Consider the following 22,510-nt stretch of genomic DNA (forward strand, 5'->3'; position numbering starts at 1 on the left):
CTGCTCTGGTACTCTGGCGTTTGGGAGTAACCTGGCCCCTTTGACAGAGTGAGCAGGCTGTCATGGAGGGAATGCCACCTTCCTCCCCAACTAACGATAACATTTAACCTCTCGGGGGCTTCAGTTTGGTCACCTGTAATGATACTAACCTTAAAGAGCAGCGTGAAGGACAGAGGTAGTGACAGTGCAGCTGGCTGGGTTTCTGGCACATGGTAAGGGCTCGATAACTTTATTTTATGAGACAGAGTCTCACTCTGTCATCAGTCTGGAGTGCAGTGGAGTGACCTCAGCTCACTGCAACCTCCGCCTTCCTTTCAAGTGATTCTCCTGCCTCAGCCTCCCAAGTAGTTACAATTACAGGCACATGCCACCATGCCCAGCTAATTTTTGTATTTTTAGTAGAGACGGGGTTTCACCATGTTGGCCAGGATGGTCTCAATCTCTTGACCTTGTGATCCACCCGCCTCGGCCTCCCAAAGTGCTGGGATTACAGGCATGAGCCACTGCGCCCAGTCAGAGCTCAATAACTTATAGCTGTCATCATTTTTAATAATTAAACATTTTGTATTTTTTTTTTTTTTGAGACGGAGTTTCGCTCTTATTACCCAGGCTGGAGTGCAATGGCGTGATCTCGGCTCACCACAACCTCCGTCTCTTGGGTTCAAGCAATTCTCCCGCCTCAGCCTCCCGAGTAGGTGGGATTACAGGCACATGCCACCATGCCCAGCTAAGTTTTTGTATTTTTAGTAGAGACGGGGTTTCACCATGCTGACCAGGATAGTCTCGATCTCTTGACCTCGTGATCCACCCGCCTCGGCCTCCCAAAGTGCTGGGATTACAGGCTTGAGCCACTGCGCCTGGCCAAAAATTTGTATTTTTGAGACAGGGTGTTGCTCTGCTGTTCAGGATGGAGTGCAGTGACACAATCATGGTTCACTCCAATTTCAACAGCCTGGGCTCAGGCAATCCTCCCATCTCAGCCTCTTGAGAAGCTGAAACCACAGGTGCATTCCACAATGCCCAGCAATTTTTTACATTTTTTTTTTGTAGTGATGAGGTCTCACTATGTTGCTCAGCCTGGTCTTGAATTTTTGGGCTCAAGCAATTCTCCTGCCTCAGCCTCTCAAAATGCTGGGTTACATGTGTAAGTCGCTGCACTTGGCCATTATTAATATCCTGACAAAGCTTAAGGACAGCATTTTGTGGGAGATCAGTGCTGAGGAAGGGCCTGGGGGCTTTGTTGGAGTCCTCAGCTGCCACAGCAAACGGGACCCTTAACCTCATCTCACACCAGTGATGCTACGCGGTGCACAAGGGGCATCTGCTGATAATGCCTGGGTCAGAAAGGAATCCGGCTACTCACCAGAACAAATGTCCCTGAAGTCAAGGGCACGTTGATACGATGACTTCATAGGAAAAGAACAGCACATGCTTTTTTGGGTCTTCCGAGAGAATCACGTTCCTCATTGCTTCTGATAAACACTCTGGTGTCTAGGAATTGCCTAGGTCAGAGGTTACACTCTGGTGGTTTGGGGTGGGAATGCGAGGGGTCAAGGCAGCCTGAAGATGTATTTGGTCAGCCTCAACAGCATTTGAAACCATTATTTTTGCTCTAAATCATCATCCAAAACAATTTTTTAAAAATTAGTTGCCAACATTTAAAAAAAAGTTTTATATGAAAATGCAGATTCCCCACTCCCTGAAAGACAGGAATACCTAGTAACCTTCCCTGCCTCCTAAAGCTGTAACTGCTCAAACTGTGTGGAGAGACGCCTCGCTCCCTGAGACCAGGGCTCTGATCGCTATTGAATTGTACTCAGCATTCTCGGGAAAAGTCTGGTAATAAAGTTTTAAAAGCAATTTGCAGTATTTCAAAACCCCTGAGGGGAACCACATACCTTCTTGTGACAAGGTGGCTAAGGCCAACCACCACCTCAGTGATTCTGCATTAAGGCAATGCTAAGCAGCGGGCACACCAGTTACCACACATCAAGGAGGGTCTGCATTAGCAGTGACTGATGTCTTTGATCAATAAAACATAGGGAGACAAAAAACCCAGCCTGTTCATAGCTGGTTTTTAAAACATGATGCCCGTGAGGTCAAATAATGAAACAGTCCTTGAACAGGGAGGGTACAGGCCACAGACTCATATGGGGCCAGGTCACTTTCGACTGGCAGGAGTGAAGGGACGGTCCCAGAGGGGTGGAGGATGGGCAGGGGTCCAACGTTGAAGCCTGTTTTCTTGGTCTGGGGTGGCACTCACTCCCATCATCTATCTGTCCCCTTGGGAGCCTGGCATCCTGCAAGCTGCCCAATTTTCAGAAATCTATAGGCATCAGCGGATGCAAGCCCTGTCTGGCCACATGGGGGCACCCTGGCTCCACACGCTGGATTCTGAGATCCAGCAGGGGCTGGCACAGGCACTGGGGCTAGAGGGAGCGCTCCACTTCTGCAACCTGGTGGGTCAGGGGTTGAGGCTCGTGGTGCTGGGTACCACAGCACCTCCCATCCCCAATTTAGTGTCATGCTGCCGTGAAGGTTGCTCACCGTACTGATTTTAACAGAGTCTAGTAGGGACTCCTCCAGCCCCGGGGGAGGGATTAACACTATGAAACCTGGAGATGCCTCTGGAAGGACATGAACTCAGAAGCTGGAGCGAGAACACAAGCTGCCTAACCTTGCTCCACAGGAAGAAGGGCAACGGAGGGTGTGCATACTAAACCTATGCTCTGGCTTCCCTGCAAAAGGTTTAAAGACACCTGGAAGGTTTTTTTAAGAGAGCAAGAGACAGAGACAGACAGAGAAAGATACTAAGAGACAGAGAGACAGAGTTAAATGGAGGGAGGGACGGAGAAAGGACAAGAGAAGAGAGAAAGAAATCAGACCCTGCCTTATTTGGAACAAATAGAAACCGCTGAGCTCCCAATAATGTGAAGCAGCATGACCAACAAACTTGAGGCTACAGATGATGGTTCACACCCTGGTGTGAGCTCTCTGGACTTGAGCTGTTATTTTGCTTCTCTGAGCCCCACTCTTCCTCCCTGTAGAATGCAGGTAGCCATGCCGGCCTCTGGGTTCGATGCACAGAACCAATGGGATGATATATGCAAACCACCTCTCATGATACCTGGATCTAGACAGACTTGGTGTAAACATCACTCATGCTGACCAATGACAGTAAATAAAGGATTTTTAAAAAATATCATTGGACCATGATACTGTATATGACTTTAGTTTTCTCATACATGGGACCTTTGGGCCATGTGACTTCTGTAGCTCTAATCAGTCCAAATTGTGTACTATTCTATAATAAATGCACTCTTCACACAGCCATCTAAGCCTTCCATTGGCCGAGAGCTTTCTCCAGATGCTGATACCCTGTCCCACGATGTGGGGCGTGCTGGAAAGGGACGCTGGAAATTCACAGAAGCAGTCGTGATGGTGCTTAGGCACCTGGCTCTGCAGTCAGACTGGCTGCTTCAACCCAGCTTCCCTTTACTAAGTGAGTAACCCTGGGCCAATGGCTTCTGGTCTCGTTCCCACAGTTCTCCATTTGGAAAAGGAAGATGATAACACTAGCCATGGCAGAGACTCTGGGGGAGGAAATGAGATCCTACCAGTCAAGCCCTCAGAACAGTGCGGGGCACATGGCAAGCACTTCCATAAGGGCTAGGCATCATCATCACTTAGACGGTTTAAAAGACTGGGCAATAATCTTTCTTGGGTTATATGAAGGTTGTCTGATCCACAACTGGAAGGAGGAGGGCATGTTTTCATAGATGCTACAGAAAGAGCAACAGGCTGGCAGACAACAAGAGATGTTCCCTGGACGAAGCTCTGCCACCAGCACTTCCTTCTGCAAACTCAGTTTCCAGTCTGTTCACTGAAAACTCTATTGCTGGGTGGCTGTGGGCAGGTCCCTTCTCCTCTGTGTCTCCACTGCCCCATCTAGAAAAGAAAACTGTTGGACTAGATGATGACCCTAAGGGCCTTCTGGTCCTGGCACTGCATGGCCCTGTGTGCCTTCCAGCCTGATGACCAGGCCCCTGCTGGTCCTTACCTGAGGTACTCATAGAGCCCGTACATGGGCAGGAAGTCAATGTCAGACAGGAACATGTAGGGAGTGCTGATGTGCTTCATGGCCACGTTGCGCAGCAGGTTGACGGGGTAGAACTGGCCCTCCTTGTACACAATGTGGTAGCCCACGTTGTGGCGGCTCATAAGTACCTCGGACCCCTGTGCGTAGCGGAGGAACTGCTGGGCTTCGGCATCTGACAGGTAGAGGGCCAGGCTGATGGGCCCCTCCCAGTGCTTGCAGATGGCCTCCAGCATCTGGAGCCTGGAAGAGACAGGGAGGGTGAGCTGGGGAACCTGGACCGTCCATGTATCATCAGCCCGGCCTGCTGTGGGGCTCTGCCTCCAGTGATACTTATCAACTAACTGTGGATCAAATCCCTGCTTTCAACATGACTCACTCAGTTCCTTTACCTATAAAACAGGCATCAAAACATTCACCTTGCTGGTTATTGTCGTTCCCTGCTTCCAACTGAACATGTGATATAAAGTCATAACACACTATAAGCCTCAGACTCCTCGTTTCGAAGTCGGGTGGTGAGTATATTAAATGATCTGAAGATACCCCTCCAGCCCTGAAGTCTTACACTTCTCTCTCTGCAAAGGTGTGTAACGGCTCTGCTGATCTCAGGCAGTGACCAGCCAGAGAGGACTTAGACAAACCGAGGCCACTGAGTTACAAGGAACAGTCAAATAGTAAACACGAATAGGGAACAACTATATTCACAGCTGTGTCGCAGTGTGCCAGGAGCTTTCCAGAATTCTCTCCATAACCCTGAGCACTAGCTTTCATTCTCCCCATTTTTCTGATGGAGGAATGGAGGCACCAGATGTTTAGTCGGCTTTGCCACTTGCACTTATAGGGCAGACATGTGTAGACAGTACCCTGATGAGACAGACCCCGGCCTCAGTGAAAAGAATAACAGTAAAAAAGGGAATAGAAAAACATGTGAATGCTGGAAACCAAGTCTACCTGGGGTGATGCTGTCTTCAACACTCGTATTCACAGCCCTTACTGCCCCAGGGCTCCAGCCAACTTTGCAAGGCTACCTCAGCGATGCAGAGCCAGGGAGAGATGGGGAAAACAGAGCCCAGTGAAAAAATAAAAAAGAAAAAAAACAAAACAAAAGGGGCTTGCAACAGAGAGGGTTCTGTGAAAACGTCTGAACGTAGATCTATAAAGGTATTTTCTTTCAAAGGCATTAGAAGTGCCTGGTACATAAAATCTGTGGCTAAGAAACAGCAAAAGCCTACTTGAATTGTTTTTTCTTACCCAGCAAGAGGTACATAATCAGCAGTCTCCTGGTCAGAATGCCCACTTTATTCGGACGATTACCAGGAAATCGATTCCATGCATTTCCATGCTTCTAAACTAAAGGAAATGGGCACAACTATCTTGTTTCAATGGCCTTCTTGATGACTTCCAGAGTTTCCTCTCAGTAATTCTGTGAATCGGTACTGCCCAGATTTGTTTCCTCTTTCAATACGGAGGACTGAGATACTCACCAGTGCAAAATGCTCTCCATTTCTCATGCATTATAAAGCCTGCTAAACAAATTGACTAGAGCCATTTCTTAAAAAGGCACTGCATTCTTCACGCAGCCTAATTGCGCTGAACTTTGTGTTAGCCTTCTGCTGTAGGGGCCTGCCCTCTCCTGGGCTCTGAGGATCTGGAATTTTGAATTATACCTCCTGCACCTGTTTCACCTTCTGCAAAAGTGGGGGACTCTGCACTTCAAGAGAGAGCCATTTGTACAAATCCTCTGAGGACTGGAGAGCAAAAGAATCATTTCCAGCATGTAGACATGAGAGCTGCAGAAAGAAGTGGGCAGCAGGAGGGAGGTTTGGCTGGGCACGAAGAGCAGACCACTTCCTGGGATTCTCCCACTGGCTTGGTTTTTGCCTCTGTTGTCTCAGTTTTCCAAGCAAGGAACCCCTGCCCTGCCCCAGGCCCTGCCGTGGTCCCTCTCATAAGTTCAGCCAAGTTTAGAGTAAGAACAGAGAGGCCGGGTGTGGTGGCTCATGCCTGTAATCTTAGCACTTCAGGATGCCAAGGCAGGTGGATCACTTGAGGTCAGAAGTTCAAGACCAGCCTGACCAACATGGTGAAACTCTGTCTCTACGAAAAATACAAAATAAATAACCAGGCATGGTAGCACACGCCTGTAGTCCCAGCTACTTGAGAGGCTGAGGCAGGAGATAGGAGACTGAGGCAGGAGAATTCCTTGAACCTGGGAGACGGAGATTGCAGTGAGCCAAGATCGTGCCATTGCACTCCAGCCTGGCTGACAGAGCAAGACTGTGTCTCAAAAGAAACACAAACAACAACAACAAAAAAAACCAGAAAAATACTCGAGGTTCTCAACAGTGCTGTACATGTAGAGATAATGCAGCCAAACACAAGCGAGATGGAATGGTGACAACCCACTGCTGCTTCTACCCCAGCCCCAATCCCTCCAGTCTTTACTCCCTTAGAACCAACCTTTCTGCCCTGAATGGTCACGTCTCATCCATCTCCCCTTTCACCTGCTACTTGCCAGGTCTTCGCCACACTGCGGCTATCACATTTAATCCTCGCAGTAACTGTAAAATGGAGATTCTCATCACCATTTTACAGGCAAGGAAGCTTGAGGGGGTGAAATAACTTCTTTCAAGTCATGCAGTTACGAAGCAAAGGACACAGATTCACATTCAGGTCTACCTAACCCCAAGGCCCAGACCCAGATCATTATTTAATATGGATTGGGGTCAGGCTGAGAACCAAGTTCCCAAATACCTTCGCTTCACTGACTGTTTCCCCAAATAAGAGTGTGTTCTTCTCCCGGTGTCAGTGCCTCCCCACTCCTGCCCCTCCTCAGTTCCTCCTGGTATCTGTCTCGAAGCTCCACAATCCCCTTGTCCCTTCTCATGCTTCTCTCCCCTCGTCTGTTCCCTAAGGGCGTTCCTGTGCAGTTCTTGCTGACGCCAGGCTCTATGCCCACGCTTTCTTTAGCTGGATGAGTCCATGGAAGAGCTGACCCTAAATCCAGAAGGCCTCTGTGTCCCATGCTGGTTCCCACTTCCCCATGGAGACCACCATTGCTTCATCTAGGAAGGGGTGGGCAAAGGCTCAGAAATTTCTGGCAGATCTAAAAAACAGGCCGGGGCTACTCCAGAGAATCCCACTGAGGCTGGAAGCCTCAAGCAGTCTGTGTAGTCATAAAGGAGCAGGTAGGGAGACGGCCAAGTCAGAAACCCAGAAGAAATTCTAGAGCATTTCTAGAAGGAATTCTAGAGCATCAGAAAACCAAGCAGCCCAGGTAGTGACCACTCAGCTGGGTAACTCACACCCACCAGGGCGGCCCATTCTAATCCGGTGCACTGTCCGTGAGGCAGGCTGCGTAGCCTGTCGCAGGCATGCCACTGTAGGTTTTGGGGTCAGACAGGCCTGGATTTGTCCTCTGAACTGTGTCAGTATTCCTGGGCAAGTGACAGTTCTTTGAGATTCAATGTCCACATGTATTTTGGGGATAATAATGCCTTTGTTAGAAAACAAAATAGCTACAAATCGTCCCTCTCTGCCTATCCATAACCTCCGGAAAGAATCTCCCACTTGAATTCTGGCCACATGACCAGAGCAGAGCTGCGATAAGGGGCTTGTGCCTACTGCCATGTGAACCAGCCTATGCCACCTTGCCTGGGGTTCCAATTGTGCCTGACAGGCAGACAACCCCCCAAAAAGCTACCTAGCTTATTGTAGTCACACAAATGAGCCCAGCAGAGTCTCCCCACACTGCCAATCCAAAGATCCGCAGGCTCATTACCGTGCTTGTAGTCAGCTGCTAAGACTCAGGGCAGTTTGTGAAGTAGTAACATCTGGCTGAATTTGGGGATTAAATGAGATAATGATACAAAGTGTCTGGTGCAAAGCTGGGTATACAGCAGGTACTCAGTACATGATAGCTGGAAGTTTCTACTTAGGTTCAATTTTCCTGCTCAAACATGCCTTCACCTAATATTTGTTATGTCCAATGCATCAGGAATACTATACAGACAAGGGGCCTGGGTGCCTGCATTTCATTCTAGTGGGGAAGCTTTTATTCTAGTGGGGAAAAAAGACAATCAAGAAACCCGAGGTTTGACTAGGGAGATGATTAGGTCATGAATCTGGAACTCTCAGGAATGAGATTCGTGCCCCCCCGCCCTTCTTTTTTCTCAGACAGTCTCATCCTGTTGTCCAGGCTGGAGTACACTGGTGCAGTCTCAGCTCACTGCAACCACCACCTTCCAGGTTCAATTGATTTTCCTGTCTCAGCCTTCTGAGTAGCTGGGATTACAGGCATGTCTCACCATGCCTGGCTAACTTTTGTATTTTTAGTAGAGACGGGGTTTCACCATGTTGGCCAGGCTGGTCTTGAACTCCTGACCTTAGGTGATCCACCTGCCTTGGCATCCCAAAGCGCTGGGATTATAGGCGTGAGCCACCGCACCCAGCCTCTGTGCCCTTTTAAGAGGCCCAGGGAGCTAGCTGGCTCTGTCTACCATGTGAGGACTTGGTAATGAGGCACTAGCTGTGAGCCAGGAAGTGCATCTTCCATTGTTTATATATCAAATAATTATGGCATTTTGTTACAGCAGATAATGAGAAGTATGTGAAAGTCTCAGGGGGAAGCTTTTCAAGAAGAGGGGATAGCCCTTGGGGTAAAAATGAGCTCAACATGTTCAAGCAGGAAGAAACAGGCAAAGTGTGGGTGCAGCACAGGAGGGTGAGGGGCAGAAGGTGAGATTAAAGTGTCAGGGGGGTGTGCAGATGCCAGGTTGATGGGCCTCGGAGACCACAGCAGGCAGGTGAGATGCTGATTCACATGTAACAAGAAGTCATCGGAGGGTTTTAATGATGTGACCTGACTTACATTTTTAAAACATTGCTCTAGCTGTTACATGGAGAAAAAGTTACCTTTCAGTCTCTGAACAGTCAGTGTTTTGAAACGTCAGCTTGTTTAAGATCACCTGGGGGGCTCATTAAAACCCCGATTTCCAGGCCCCACCCTAGAGATTCTGGTTCAGGAGGTCTGAGAAGCTCCCATGCAATGCTGTGTTGCTGGTCCCCGGAGCAGGCTTGAAGCAAGGCTGTTGTAAGGAGTGGGGCCCTGTGAGCCCACCCCATGCTCTCCTTTACTCACAGAGGGCAGAGAAGAGACCCATCATCCCCATGGGGCCCTGTAACTGTAGTCAGCACTTAACATCTTTGTCAAAGGCACACTAAAGAACCAGGCTCCCTGGCCGGGTGTGTCAGAAGATGGGTGTCCCCTCATGATCTGCTCCCTCTGTCCCTTCGGCCATTGCTGTCCTCTGCTGGGATGCGAGGGGAGAGTTCTGACCAGCTGAAGGAGAAGCAGATCTCCTTGACTCCACCGCCAGGCTGCAATGTTCATTCTTTTTGAATGGAATTCCAGAGGGAGCTGGGCACGTGAGCGCAAAGGCCGGCTTTCCTAATTCGTTGTGGCATTCACGTAGGGCCTACTTCTGACTCAAAGGTTTACAAACATATCTGAAATGTTTCTTAAATTAAAAATCAATCCAACAGGCACCAGTCAGCGTGCTGCATCATAATCGGATGGGTTGATGCAGTGGAAGTGGCTGTAGGAATGTCCCCCACTCTTCATCAGCTCGCAGCGCCACTTTGTAATTTTGAATTGCGGCCTGCTAAGCACCTCTCATTAGGGCTTGGAATCCCTTGGGTTCACACAGATATTGTCCTGATGGTGATACATGTCTCAATACAGGAGAGTATTGTGTGTCTGCTGTGCTTGGGCTGTCTATGCTTTGAAGGAACGACTGCTTGGTCGGTGTTCGCTGTAGATGTGAGTGGGCCCAGAGTTTCTTTTAAATGGATTTTGTCCACAGCCCAGGCCAGAAGGATGGATCCCAGTGGCAAGAGAAGGAGGGACTCGGTTTTGCCTGTATTCTCTTCTTGTTAACAAGTGTATACAGAAGGATGGGTTTGAGCTGTTAATAACTAGAAACATGTTTGTTCTACTTGGTTGCAAATTCCAGATAGCAAATTCTATAGCCAGCACAGAGTTAAGAAACATGAAGGAAAGGGAAATAAGTATTTGCTCACATCAACTAATTACTAGGCACTTTACGTCTTAGTCTGTAGAACCCAGACAGTCATCAGTGAGTTTGACATTATCCCCATGTCACAGATGAGTCCAGTGAGGCTCTAAAAGCACAGCTGGGAAGTGGCACCTGTGTACTCTGAATCCAAGTCTTGCTTTTGTCCTTTTCTACTGCATTGCTTTACCTCTCCTAAACAACTATCACATGCGCATGCCCTCGTAAGGATGTGCAGATGTAGCCAGTATTTACTGGATGTCAGATATGTGCTCGGGGCTTTTACAGAGGATCTCTTCATTGCTCCGAACCAGGACCCTGTGAGGCAAGTAATTTTAACCCTATTTTATAGAGGGAGAAAACAGAAACCCAGTGATGTTAAGTGACTTGCCCAGAACACCAGCTGAGGATTGAATGAGTTGGTGGGATTTGAACCCAGAGCTTTCGGTCCTTCTGTCTAGTGCCTTTTTACCCAGTATCACAAATGTGAAGATTCTGGTCAACAGTACTGGTGTCATTTAGGGGGCCTCTGACTGTGTGTCAGGGCTAAGCACTGCGCATGCCTTCTCTCATATGCTCTCTACAACCACCTTAGGGATAATGAGGATAATGGCATAATTATCACTCTCACAGTACAGATGAAGAAACTGAGGCTTAACGAAGTTATGTGACATGTCCAAAAATAAAGTGACAGGGCAACAAAGAACCCACAGGGCCTGACTCCAAGGACCAAGTGTCATTCACTGTTATGTAACTTCTTATTTTGACCTGAAAGTATATCAGATTTCTTTGGTAGGCACTGGCCACTAACCTTGACTCAGAATATTTTGCTGATAATCTGAATGCATGATCAGGAGGCCTGAATGCAACAGAGAACCAGTGACGGTTGAAGAGATGGGCACCTGGCTAAGTTAAGTGGAACCCACCCACTTGCACAGATTACAGCACCTGAGCTTCAGGTAGCTCATGGGAGGGGCCAGGTGCAGTCATACCGCCTGCAGGGGAGCAGATCAATCTAGACCATCATTTAGCGCTGATATGGAGGATTCAATTTTCTTTTTACTATAAATGCCATGGAGAAGGAAACACACGTGTGAAGAGGGGCTTGTGTGGTGAGGTGACTTCCTGGTGTGGCTGCTTAGTGATGGGGAGCCTGGGTGTCCAAACTGCAATCTGGGTGAGAAACCAAAGGGACTTGAGAATTTTAGGGGTGACTCTGGGACACTGGTTGGGTGTCCCTATGGAGCCACACAGGATGCCAGATTTGAGCTAGAAGGGCTGGCTACATCCCCTGGTTTCCCCAAGGCCCTCTGTGATCCAGCCCCTGCCTACCTGGCCATGTGGATTTGATCTCCTCTTTCTCCCTCCTACACCCTAAGCCCTAACCACACCTCACTATTTGTTCCCCATGGGGCCCGAAGTCCTCTCTGTCCTGTGAACATGCTGCATGCTCTTCCTCGGGGAGCCCTCCTGCTCTCCTTCTGTGCCTTCCACTCTCAGTCTGCCAAGCTTCCAACTCAACTCAGGTGCTGCCTCCCCTTGGACACATTCCCTGCCTCTTCCTCTCTCCACCTCCTTGGGCTCTCGTTGCATCACTGGACCTACATGACACTCAGAACTCATCCTACTGTAGACCTGTGTACCTGGCAGTGGCAGGCAGAGTTCTGAGCCCCTACCCCACCCAGATTCCCGCCCCGCTGGTGGACATGCCATGTGTAATCCCCATCTTGGGTGTGGGCAGGGCTTGAGAATATCATATTGTAATCATGTTATGTTATAAAAGACTCTGGTATCATGGGCCAGAGAGAGGTTCTCCTGCTAGCCTTGAAGAAGTGGGCTGCCCTGCAGGGAGAGGGCTGCACTGTAGGAACTGGGAGTGGCTTCAAGGAGCTGAGGGGGATGCCAGTCAACAGCCAGCAAAGAAACGGGACCTCCATCCTGAACTGAACTGTTCTCCAACCCAAATGATCTTGGAAGTGGATGCCAATCCCCAGATGGCATCCTAGCATTGGATAATACCTTGAGATTTCAGTCCTGAGACCCTGGGCAGACGGCCCTGCTAACATCTTACCTTAGGTGACAAATACGTACTTTTTTTTTTTAACTGTGTGGCTCCTGGAGTGCAGTGGCACGATCTTCAGCTCACTGCAACCTCTGCCTCCCAGATTCAAGCAATTCTCCTGCCTCAGCCTCCTCAGTAGCTGGGACTACAAGGCATGCGTCACCACACCCAGCTAATTTTTTTATTTTTTAGTAGAGACAGGGTTTTACCATGTTGGCCAGGATAATCTCAATCTCTTGACCTAGTGATCCGCCTGCCTCGGCCTCCATAAGTGCTGGAATTAACAAACTTGTACTTTTTTAAGGCTGTTCATTGTGTGGTGCTTTGTTGCCTAATAACAGGAAGATATGCGGATTCCTTTCGCTGTGGCTCCCGCCACAGGCAAGCAAAGGACCACAGGCATAATTCAGTGGCTTCAGGGGATGGTGGTCTGTTGGGGATTCATAGGCTCCAAAAGAACTTGGAGAAAGGCCACTGGTTCTCCAGTGCACAGAGAACGTAGGAATCTGGGGGGCGCTTACAGAACTCTGCCTGCCACTGACAGGTAAACAGGTCTACAGAAGGATGATGCATTCTGAGTGCCATGCAGGAGGTTCACCAATGCTACAGGAGCCCAGGAAGGTGGAGAAAGGACGAGGCAGGGAATGTGTCCGAGGAGAGATGGCCCCTGAGTTGGAGGCTTGGTAGACTGAGAGTAGAAGGCACGGAAGGATATAAGACAGGGACAGGTCTTTTAAACCGTATCCCCCTCCCTTGAAGTGCCTAGTACAGAACGCTGTGCATTATTTGCTGAGTGACCACGTGGATGTGGAGATGAGAAAACTGTGGCCACAAGAAGGGACAGGCCTTGCTAGAGCCCTCACAGCAAGTCAAGCATGGAGCTGGTGCCAGAACCACCATACTTATCCCTTGCTCTTTTGTCTCATGTTGTGTTTACCTGTCACCTGCTAGGATCTCCATGTTCTCTGTGCCCTGGAGTTCCAGTGGCCTTTCTCCAGGTTCTTTTGGAGACCACCAGCCCCTAAAGCCACTTAATTATGCATGAGGTAATTCGCTTGCATGTGGCAAGACTCACAGAGAAGGAATCCACTTCCCTGAGCCACCCTCAACATGAATCATCCCAGGTTGCCTCCAACGCAAGGTTCCTCACTTCCTGGAGCTCACAGGTGACTTTATGAAAACGATTTTGTGTCTCGGCGTCTGTGCCTTCATCTATCTGTCCATTCTTCAATCATTCATGACTCATGACACTTGGCATTTGTGGAACGCTCATCATGCGCCAGGCACTGTCATCAGCACCGTACAGGCATTAGCTCTTTTACTCCTCAGGACAGTCCCATGGAATCCCATCTGTAGGCTGGATAGGCATCTCTGAGGTGGCTCAAAAGGCAGAATGAGGAATCAAACTTCCTTTCTGATCACAGGAGCTGCGAGGGTATGACACGAGAGGGAGCTGGGGCAAGGGCAGCCACCATGGGCCATGTGTAAATTGCAGTGGAAGCCACTCAGACAAGGCGGGAAGGGGCACCTGCCATGGTCAGGTATAGAAAAGCCATGTAACACTGGCTGAGTGACCTTCGGGCTTCAAATCCATTCACTTCTTGGCAGCCAGAGATGTTTTTAAAAATATATAAATTAGATCATCTAACTGCATACATTTATTCAATAACTCCCTGCCACACTTAAGAGTATCTCATGAGCATCTAAGCTCCTCCCATCTTTCTCATGCCACTTTCCTCCCAAGCCCTTATGATGCCGCAGCCACCTCAGTCTTCTGTGAGGTGTCTGATGTGCAGGCATTCTTCCCACCAAGGGCCCTTTGCACCTGCTATTGCATCTGCCTGGAACACTCTTCTCTCAACAACTTGCACACCTGACCCTTTCTCCTTGTCCTCCAGGTCTCTGTAGAAATGTCCTTTCCCCAGAGAGCCTTCTCCTGACCACACTACCTAAAGAAGGTTCCAAACCTGGCACCGGGATTATCCTCCCAGTTCCTTCAGAGCACTTATGCAATTACAGTCATTCTTAAAAACTGTTTTTTGCTGTTTATGTCACTAGCTCCATATTCTCAGCCCTGGCTACACATTACAAGCTTAAAACAATGCCGGCCTGGCACGGTGACTTACGCCTGTAATCTTAGCACTTTGGGAGGCTGAGGTGGGTGGACTGTCTGAGCTTAGGAGTTTGAGACCAGCCTGGGGAACAGGGTGAAACCCATTCTCTACTAAAATACAAAAAATTAGCCAGGCACGGAGGTGCATGCCTGTAATCCCAGCTACTCAGAAATTTCAGGCAAAAGAATTACTTGAACCCCGGAGGCAGAGGCTGCACTGAGATGAGATCGTGCCACTGCACTCCAGCCTGCGTGACAGAGCAAGACTCCATCCCCCGCCCCACTCCCCCCACCAAAAATAAAAACAAATGCCAAGGGCTCTATTCTACAAAGATCCTTACTTAACTGGTCTGCACAGCAGCCTGGACATGAAGATGTTATACAACTCCTGAGGATATTCAATCTCCCCGGACAAGGTTGGGAAGGTTGGGAAGCAGCGCATTGGCTTGTAGGCTACATCAGGGCGGAGCTCATGTCAGTACTGCCCGGAAATGCTTGACGGATGTTCGTTTCATCAACACACAAAGAAGGAAAACAAGCAGCCATTCCCCCTTTTCCTGAGGTAATTCCAGTAGGGCTCTACTTAAGAATCGATCCTTTCATCTATCCTCAGACAACAAGACAAGAGCCCTTGGTTTTCAGCGCTGGAGGAGGGGATGGGACATAATCTCACCCTTATCAGGCTTCTATATTCTAAATCCAAGAGCCATCTCTTCCTTCTCCATCCTCTAATCTTAGCATATCTGCTACAAAGTGAGCACACCCTTCACCATTGTCTATCCTCCACGCAGAGAGCTGCAGTGTGGAGGCCGGGGTGGGTGAGGCCATCTGCCGTACCTGTCCATGGACAGCTGAGCGACCAGGGTGACGTCCGTGCTGTCTGCCGCAGGCTCATACTCGTAGTGCAGGAAGTAGAGGTGGGTGCGGTGGACAGTGAAGCGCTCTCGCCGGAACTCATAGCACAGGTCGTCCTCATCCAGCTCAGACAGCTGCTTCTGGAGCTGCAGGGTACGAGAGAGGTCATGGGCACGTGAAGAAGAGGGCTGAGGGGCCCATGAGCTGGCCCCTTGGGCCCTGCCCTCCTTGATGAGTTTCTTACCCATCAGGACGTTGTTGATGGGTCAGACATACCTGGATGGGATCATCACTTTTATTTCCCTCTGCAATGTAATCTAATTTTCAAAAGGTGATGGTAAAAATCAGATGCCTAGGGACCATGTGCCGTGGCTCACACCTGTAACGCCAGCATGTTGGGAGGCCGAGCCAAGCAGATTGCTTAAGCCCGGGAGTTCAAGACCAACCTGGGCAACAAGGCAAAACCCCGTTTCTACTGAAAACAGAAAAATGAGCTGGGCGTGGAGGTGTGCGGCTGTAGTGGTACTCAGGAGGCTGAGACAGGGGAATCATCCGTGTCCGGGATGTGGAGGTTGCAGTGAGCTGAAATGGCGCCACTGCATTCCAGCCCGGGCTACAGAACAAAACCCTGTTTTAAAACAAAACAAATAAAAACGAGATGCCTTTAGCACCCGAGAAACAAGTCCGCTCTTAGTTAAGAACAAACTCAGTGGTGCTCACTGAAAAACATATAACCAAACAGAAACTCCTTAGAAAAAATGAGTGTTTTCTTAGACAACTCAGCATAACAATTTCAAACAGCACAGGGAAATGACCCGGACATGTGGCTCATGCCACCCAGCACTTTGGGAGGCCAAGCCAGGCGGATCACCTGAGGCCAGGAGTTCGAGACAAGCCTGGCCAACATGGTGAAACCCCAACTCCACAAAAAATACAAAAATTAGGTGGGCAGGGTGGCAGGAGCCTGTAATCCCAGCTACTCAGGAGGCGGAGCCAAGAGAATCTCTTGAACCTGGGAGGTGGAGGTTGCAGTGAGCTGAGATTGCAACACTGTACTCCAGCCTGGATGACAGAGACTCTGTGAAAAACAACAACGACAAAAACAAGTAACACAGGAAAATGCCCAAAGAAGAAAACAGTCAAACTGCAAAGAACCTCCGTGTGCCTGATGCTTTTCTCCCCCTAGAGCCACTGGTTTCAACCTCTGTCCTAGGTCTCGGAAGAAAACCCACAACCAACACATCAACAAACAGCCGCTCTTTTCCTTTCATTTCACCTAAGTTGAATCAGAATCTTGGCATCCATACTTTTTTCTCTTCTCTTTTTTTGAGCTCTCTTAAAGTCTGACTTCATTGATCTGCTTGTAGAAGTCACTTAACTAGCCGTCCTGCTCTCTTCCTTCACCAACTTGTGAAAAGAGCAGGCACAGCTGCTGACAGGGAGCTAAGGAGTTAACGTTTCAGATGCACAGAGGCAGATACACAGACGTGTACATCTGCAGCTGCTATCGGACAGCTCTCATGCAAACCCTACCAGGCAGGTATGATGATGTATGTTTCATAGTTGAAGAACTGAAATTAAAAAATGACACAATTTAGCAAAAAGCTAATCCACAGTGACAAAAATTGGACCAGGGCATGTTGGGTGGGAGAGGGGCCTGGGAAGAGGCAGGAGAGGGTTGGGAGTGACAGAAACCCGCTCTGTCATGACTGGACTGAAGGGTACATGGGGTGCACTTTTGTGAGAATTCAACACACTGTGCACTTAGAACGGGAGGCCTCATAAATAGCAATCTGTATTTCCGTAAAAATCAACTTTTAAAACAATGATAATTTGCCAAAGGTCACAGGGCTGCTTCCAATTTTGTTTCTTTTTTTCTGTTAAACCAGCCGTGTCTATCACATGAGAGAATACAGATGAAAGTTTCCATGGCAAGGGTTACCAACCTAGCCAAATATCAGGAAACGTTTTTCTAAGGAGGTGTACTTTTTTTTTTTTTGAGACGGAGTTTCGCTCTTGTTACCCAGGAAATGTGTGAGTGCATTTGGAGTGCAGTGGTGCGATCTCGGCTCACTGTAACCTCTGCCTCTTGGGTTCAAGTGATTCTCCAGCCTAAGCCTCCCGAGTAGCTGAGATCACAGGCGCTCACCACCACGACTGGCTAATTTCTGTAGTTTTAGGAGACAGAGAGTTTCACCAAGTTTGCCAGGCTGATCTTAAACTCCTGACCTCAGGCAATCCACCCGCCTCAGCTTCCCAAAGTGCTGGGATTACAGGTGTGAGCCACCATGTCCAGCCAATAAATACTTTTTCTTGAAGGCTGGTTGTGAGCAATACATACTGATAGAGTGCTATTGGTATTTTGCGGGGGGCATTTTTTTATTATGGGGACCTGTCCTGCCTATTGAAGGGCAGTAAACCTCCCGAGCTCCTGTCCTGTCCATGAAATGCCTGTAGCATTCAGACAGCTCCGTGCAACTCCAAATGCACTCACACATTTCCAAGTGCAGCTTGGGAAACTGGCTGAGATCCAATGACCTGTGAAACCTTCTCAGCTATCTCTAAAATTTTTAACTGTTAAGAGGATGCAACTAGGAATATTCTCCTTTTCAAGTCAATTTGCTGTCCTTGCCTATTTGAAGATTCTCACCATGCCAACAGTTTAATAAGACAAGAAAGCTGAAATTCTCATTCCATCTAAGATCTATGAACTCACTGCTTCCTTCTGACCTGAAGGATTAAATCCTGATTTCCTTGTTGACAATTATGGACTGTTCTCTCTGACTCATCACCCTCAAGCACTCTGTGTCTGGGGAGCACAGAGTGCCCCCCATCAACGATCTCTGTGCTACCCAAACCTGCCTTTCCCTCACACCTCCGTGAGTTTGTTTGGTGCCATGCTCTTCCCTCTTGGCGATACCTTCCCTCACCTCACTCCACTCTCCTCCACCTAAAAAACCTTCCATTTACCTTTCAAGATTCAGCCCAGATGGCACCTAGTTCTGTGAGACCTCTGCTGATCCTGCTGGGTAGAAGGAATCCATTTCTTCTTGACGCTCCACGAGCGCTCAGTTCGTAAGTCCATTAAAGCATTTGTCAACTTGAACTGAAATTACTTAAGGGCAACTTTCCTGGTGAGACTGTGACACTTCACCATTGTCCCCAGCACAGTACCGAGCTGTGACAGGCGCACGATACCATGTGTCGGATGCTTGAAAAGTGTTTGCTGTATACAAAAAAACCCGTAATCCCTGTGAAGACCTATCCTTCCAATTTTCCCTTTGTGTCCTCTAATTATATGTGCAGAAAATGATCAATAAGCCCATTCTTCAGCCCATCATTTGCTTTGAAATTTTCATCCAAAGGTCTGTGATGGCTGAAAAGCTTTTGGAAAGCAGACAAGCATGTGCGGAGGTCCACGTGAGGTGCTGGGTACAGGTGATTTCCTTTCCTCCCCAGAGCCCCCCGTGAGTCACCTGCAGCCTCATCTGACAGTTAAGAAGGGTGAAGGCGTCAAACCTGGGCCTGTACCCCTCCACCACCATGCTGCTGCTTCAGGAAAGATGCGTGCTTGGTCTCATGTGAAGACGCAGATGCAGCACAGTGGCTAAGGCTACTGGTTCTAACCCACCCCTGCCTGGATGATCTCAGGTTAACTGGGTGAGTGACCTAACCTTTCTGAGCCTCAGAGTCCTCAGCTGTAAAATGAGGGTGACAATACTCACTACCCCAGAAGGTTATAGAAGAGTCGAAAAGATGCTGCATATACAGAAACAGAGGTGGAAGAAAAGATTCAACAGATGTCACTTATTATCATAGCTATTATCACAGGAAAGGGAGACAGCTGGGTCCCTGAAGACACATATGTGGACTGCCCTTTCTGTCCTCAAACCTCACCTGAAGGAGACTGATGGCAAGGGCCTGGTGGGCAGGAATATTTAATGAATATTAGTTCCCCTGGCCTTCTCCTTGGTGGCCTCAAATATGCCTATAAACCGTAATGTTGCCTCCCAGGAGAAAACGTAACCAAATGCTATGCTCCTAACCTCCCTCACCGATACTGCAAAAAAGCACAAGGAATTATCTCCCACCGGAGAATAAACATCTCCAGAATTCTGTGCAAGAGCAGGGTTGGCTTTTGTTTTTCTTTGGTTTTGGTCTCTGTTTTAATACGTTCAGAAGAATGAATGGCTTCCAGTTCCATGAAGAGGAGAGTGGAAATGTGTGTGGGTGTGAGTGTGGTAGGCAAATGTGTGTGGAGAAATGGGCCCTTTTTTGATGAGGCTTTAAACAAGTAGCTGGTCCTCACCGTGGGAGAAAAAGCATTAGTGAGCGGAGCATGAGAAACACATGTGTATGTGGGGCTTTCTCAACCCCTTTATTGATTGATTAGTTGATTGATTGAGATGGAGTCATGCTCTGTTGCCCAGGCTGGAGGGCAGTGGCATGAGCTCGGCTCACTGCAACCTTCACCTTGCCGGGTACAAGCGATTCTCCTGCCTCAGCCTCCTGAGTAGCTGGGATTACAGGCGCTCACCACCATGCCCAGCTAATTTTTGTGTTTTTAGTAGAGGCGGGGTCTCACCATGTTGGCCAGGTTGGTTATGCCCTACTGACCTCAGGTGATCCTCCTGCCTTGGCCTCCCAAAGCGCTGGGATTTCAGGCGTGAGCCACCGCGCCTGGCGTCTTCTCCCCTTCTATGCACACATAGGTCCATATCCTTGACTTGGGGGAAAAGACATTTCTAGGTAAACGGCTCCAGGAATCACTTTCCAAAGAGCATCCATATGGTGGGTTCCTAACAGCAGGAGCTGTATCCCCTTCATTTCTCAACCGGAACCTAAAATATCCAGGTTCCACATCCAATGTTAATGAAGATTTCCTGAGTGGTGGATTCACAGATGACTTTTATTGGCTTCTTTATACTTTTCTGTAGTTAATTAATTCCCTGCAATTTTCTCAAATGAGCTAATGCGTGTAAAGTGTTTTGTAAGCTCTTAAGTGCTACAGAAACCTAAGCAATGTGGTTATGATTATATCAGGTACCTTTTCGAATTCTAATCTAGGTTTGCTTATTGCTGACTGTGTGGCTGATGTTATCCATCTTGGATATTCAGCAAGCCTCTGCTGGATGTGCTGAGCCCCTGCATGTTAGGTGAGGCAGCACACATCAACTGAGGTGCTCGCAGAACTTCCAAAGTACACTGTGCCCTAGTGGGACTGGCTAGGGCAGTCCTGGGAAGAGGCCGCCTCCAGCTCTAAACATCACGGAACCAATAATAGGATTTGGTGGCTTCCACATTCCAGGCTCACCTGTAGCCCTCGCAGTGTTTACAGGGTATTATCTAGGGATTATTGTCATTTACCAACCACAGTGTGCACTGCAGAAATTCAGGTATGCTGTCAGACATACCTGTCCACAGGACTCTGGGCCAACCAGATGCCATCCTTGAAGTTTCAAGCTCATTTCTCATCTACGTGGCGCTTTGCACCTTGATCCAGCTAATGTGATCTGGGTACCTACCATGTGACAGGTGCAATGCTAAATGTTTGCAGGTGCACTGCTTCATCAACTGAATCCTTCAGCACACATCTCTGTTGTACAAAAAAGGAAACTAAGGCTTAGGAGCTCTCAGTAATCTGCTTCAGCAAGCGAGCAGCAGTCCAGGACGGGAATCCAGTCTTCCAACTCTAACCAGGGACGTTTCACAACACAACTACTTCTTCCCAGGGGATGGATGTGAGAATCAGGTGAGATGGTGGAAGACATAATGTTCTGCGAATGAAGCAGGGCTTGAAAAAGTGTGGTCCCAATGCAGGAAAAACAAAATGGAAAAAAAAAAAAAAACACTCAAAAATAGAAGGAAACACCTTACAATGTTAACAAAGATTTTCTGAATAGATTCACAGATGAATTTTATTGGCTTCTTAAACTTTTCTATAGTTAACTAATTCTCTGCAATTTTCTCAAATGAGCTCATGCATGTAAAGTGCTTTGTAAACTGTAAAGTGCTACAGAAACCTAAGAGAAGTGGTTATGATTATATTATGTTCCCTTTCAAATTCGAAGCTAGGCTTACTTATTCCTGAGTGGCTGATGTTATCTCAAGGGGAAGACTCTAGCAGTTTAGAAACTGCCTCCTTGGCCAGGGGCAGTGGCTCACTCCTGTAATCCCAGCACACTGGGAGGCCGAGGCGGGCAGATCACCTGAGGTCAGGAGACCAGCCTGGCCAACATAGCAAAACACAGTCTCTACTAAAAACACAAAAGTTAGCTGGATGTGGTGGTAAGCGCCTGTAATCCTAGTTACACAGGAGGCTGAGGCAGGAGATTAGCTTCAACTCAGGAGGAAGAGGTTGCAGTGAGTTGAGATTGTGCCACTGCACTCCAGCCTGGGCTAGAAAGCAAGACTCTATCTCAAAAAAAAATAAAAGAAAAGAAAAAGAAAAAAGAAGAAACTGCTTCCTTTTCACCCAGGGTTTGGGTGAGAGCCACAGGGCCGGAGGGAGTATTTCATGAACAGGGTCTGGATGCTGCTGTACTCTGCTCTCTGGCCACTGTCATAGGGAACAGAGGGTACCTGACAAGGGAGGCACAGAAACAAAAGACAGATTTCTCCCGAGATAAAATGCATTTGCTAAATTGCGTCTTTGGGCAGCCAGCCGAGGCACAGGGAGATTTGGACTCAAGGGAAAATGGCCCTTGAAGCAGTTTGCATTTATTTCTCCTCATCCTTAAGGAAAGTGGCCTAGATTGACCTTTTCAGCTGCCAGAAATGATGGCTGGTTATGCCCAAGGATCCAGAGGGAGAACAAGTGTATCCCTGGGCTCTGGCCTTAGAGACTTCTGTTCACAGCTGGGCAAACTAAGGAGGGAGATTATGGGGTTAACTGAAAGCAAGACCTGACTGTCTCTGACACTCATTTTATATGTGACCTTGAGAAAATCATGTCTATGAATAGTGAGACAAAGGGTTTAGGCTTCATAAAGTGACTCTCAAGGATCATATGCTCACTGGGCCAGGTAAATTGGGGAGGGCTTTGCAGGTTCTTTCTCATGTAATACACCAACTCTACAGACTGGGAACCACTCTTAGTCCTGTGTAGCAGATGAAGACATCCATCATCTGAAAGGTTTAGCCACTGCTCAAGGTTACATGATGCACGAACAGAGCAGCAGAGATTCAAACCCAGGTGTATTTCCTCTGAATTCTTGCATGTAACCAAGTCACTACAATGCCTAGTTGGTCAGCCTCTGAGCTTTTTTCTAGTTCTAATGGTAGATGATTCTGTGACTGCAAAGGACTCA

At 48.3% G+C, this 22,510-nt stretch overlaps 1 protein-coding gene across 10 annotated transcripts in view; it reads right to left on the bottom strand.

Moving 5' to 3' along the window:
* Positions 1-22,510, bottom strand: part of LARGE1 (LARGE xylosyl- and glucuronyltransferase 1) — a 635,729-nt gene that overhangs the window by 45,732 nt on the left and 567,487 nt on the right. For all 10 annotated transcript variants that reach the window (XM_035261739.3, XM_054245858.2, XM_035261475.3 and 7 more), the window contains 2 exons: positions 15,183-15,346; positions 4,061-4,339 (listed from right to left, as the gene is read on the bottom strand). In XM_035261739.3, coding sequence (XP_035117630.2) covers positions 4,061-4,339; positions 15,183-15,346 — 443 coding nt within the window. The remainder of the gene's footprint in view (positions 1-4,060; positions 4,340-15,182; positions 15,347-22,510) is intronic.

Source organism: Callithrix jacchus, chromosome 1, assembly GCF_049354715.1.
Source record: "Callithrix jacchus isolate 240 chromosome 1, calJac240_pri, whole genome shotgun sequence".
NCBI lineage: Eukaryota > Metazoa > Chordata > Mammalia > Primates > Cebidae > Callithrix > Callithrix jacchus.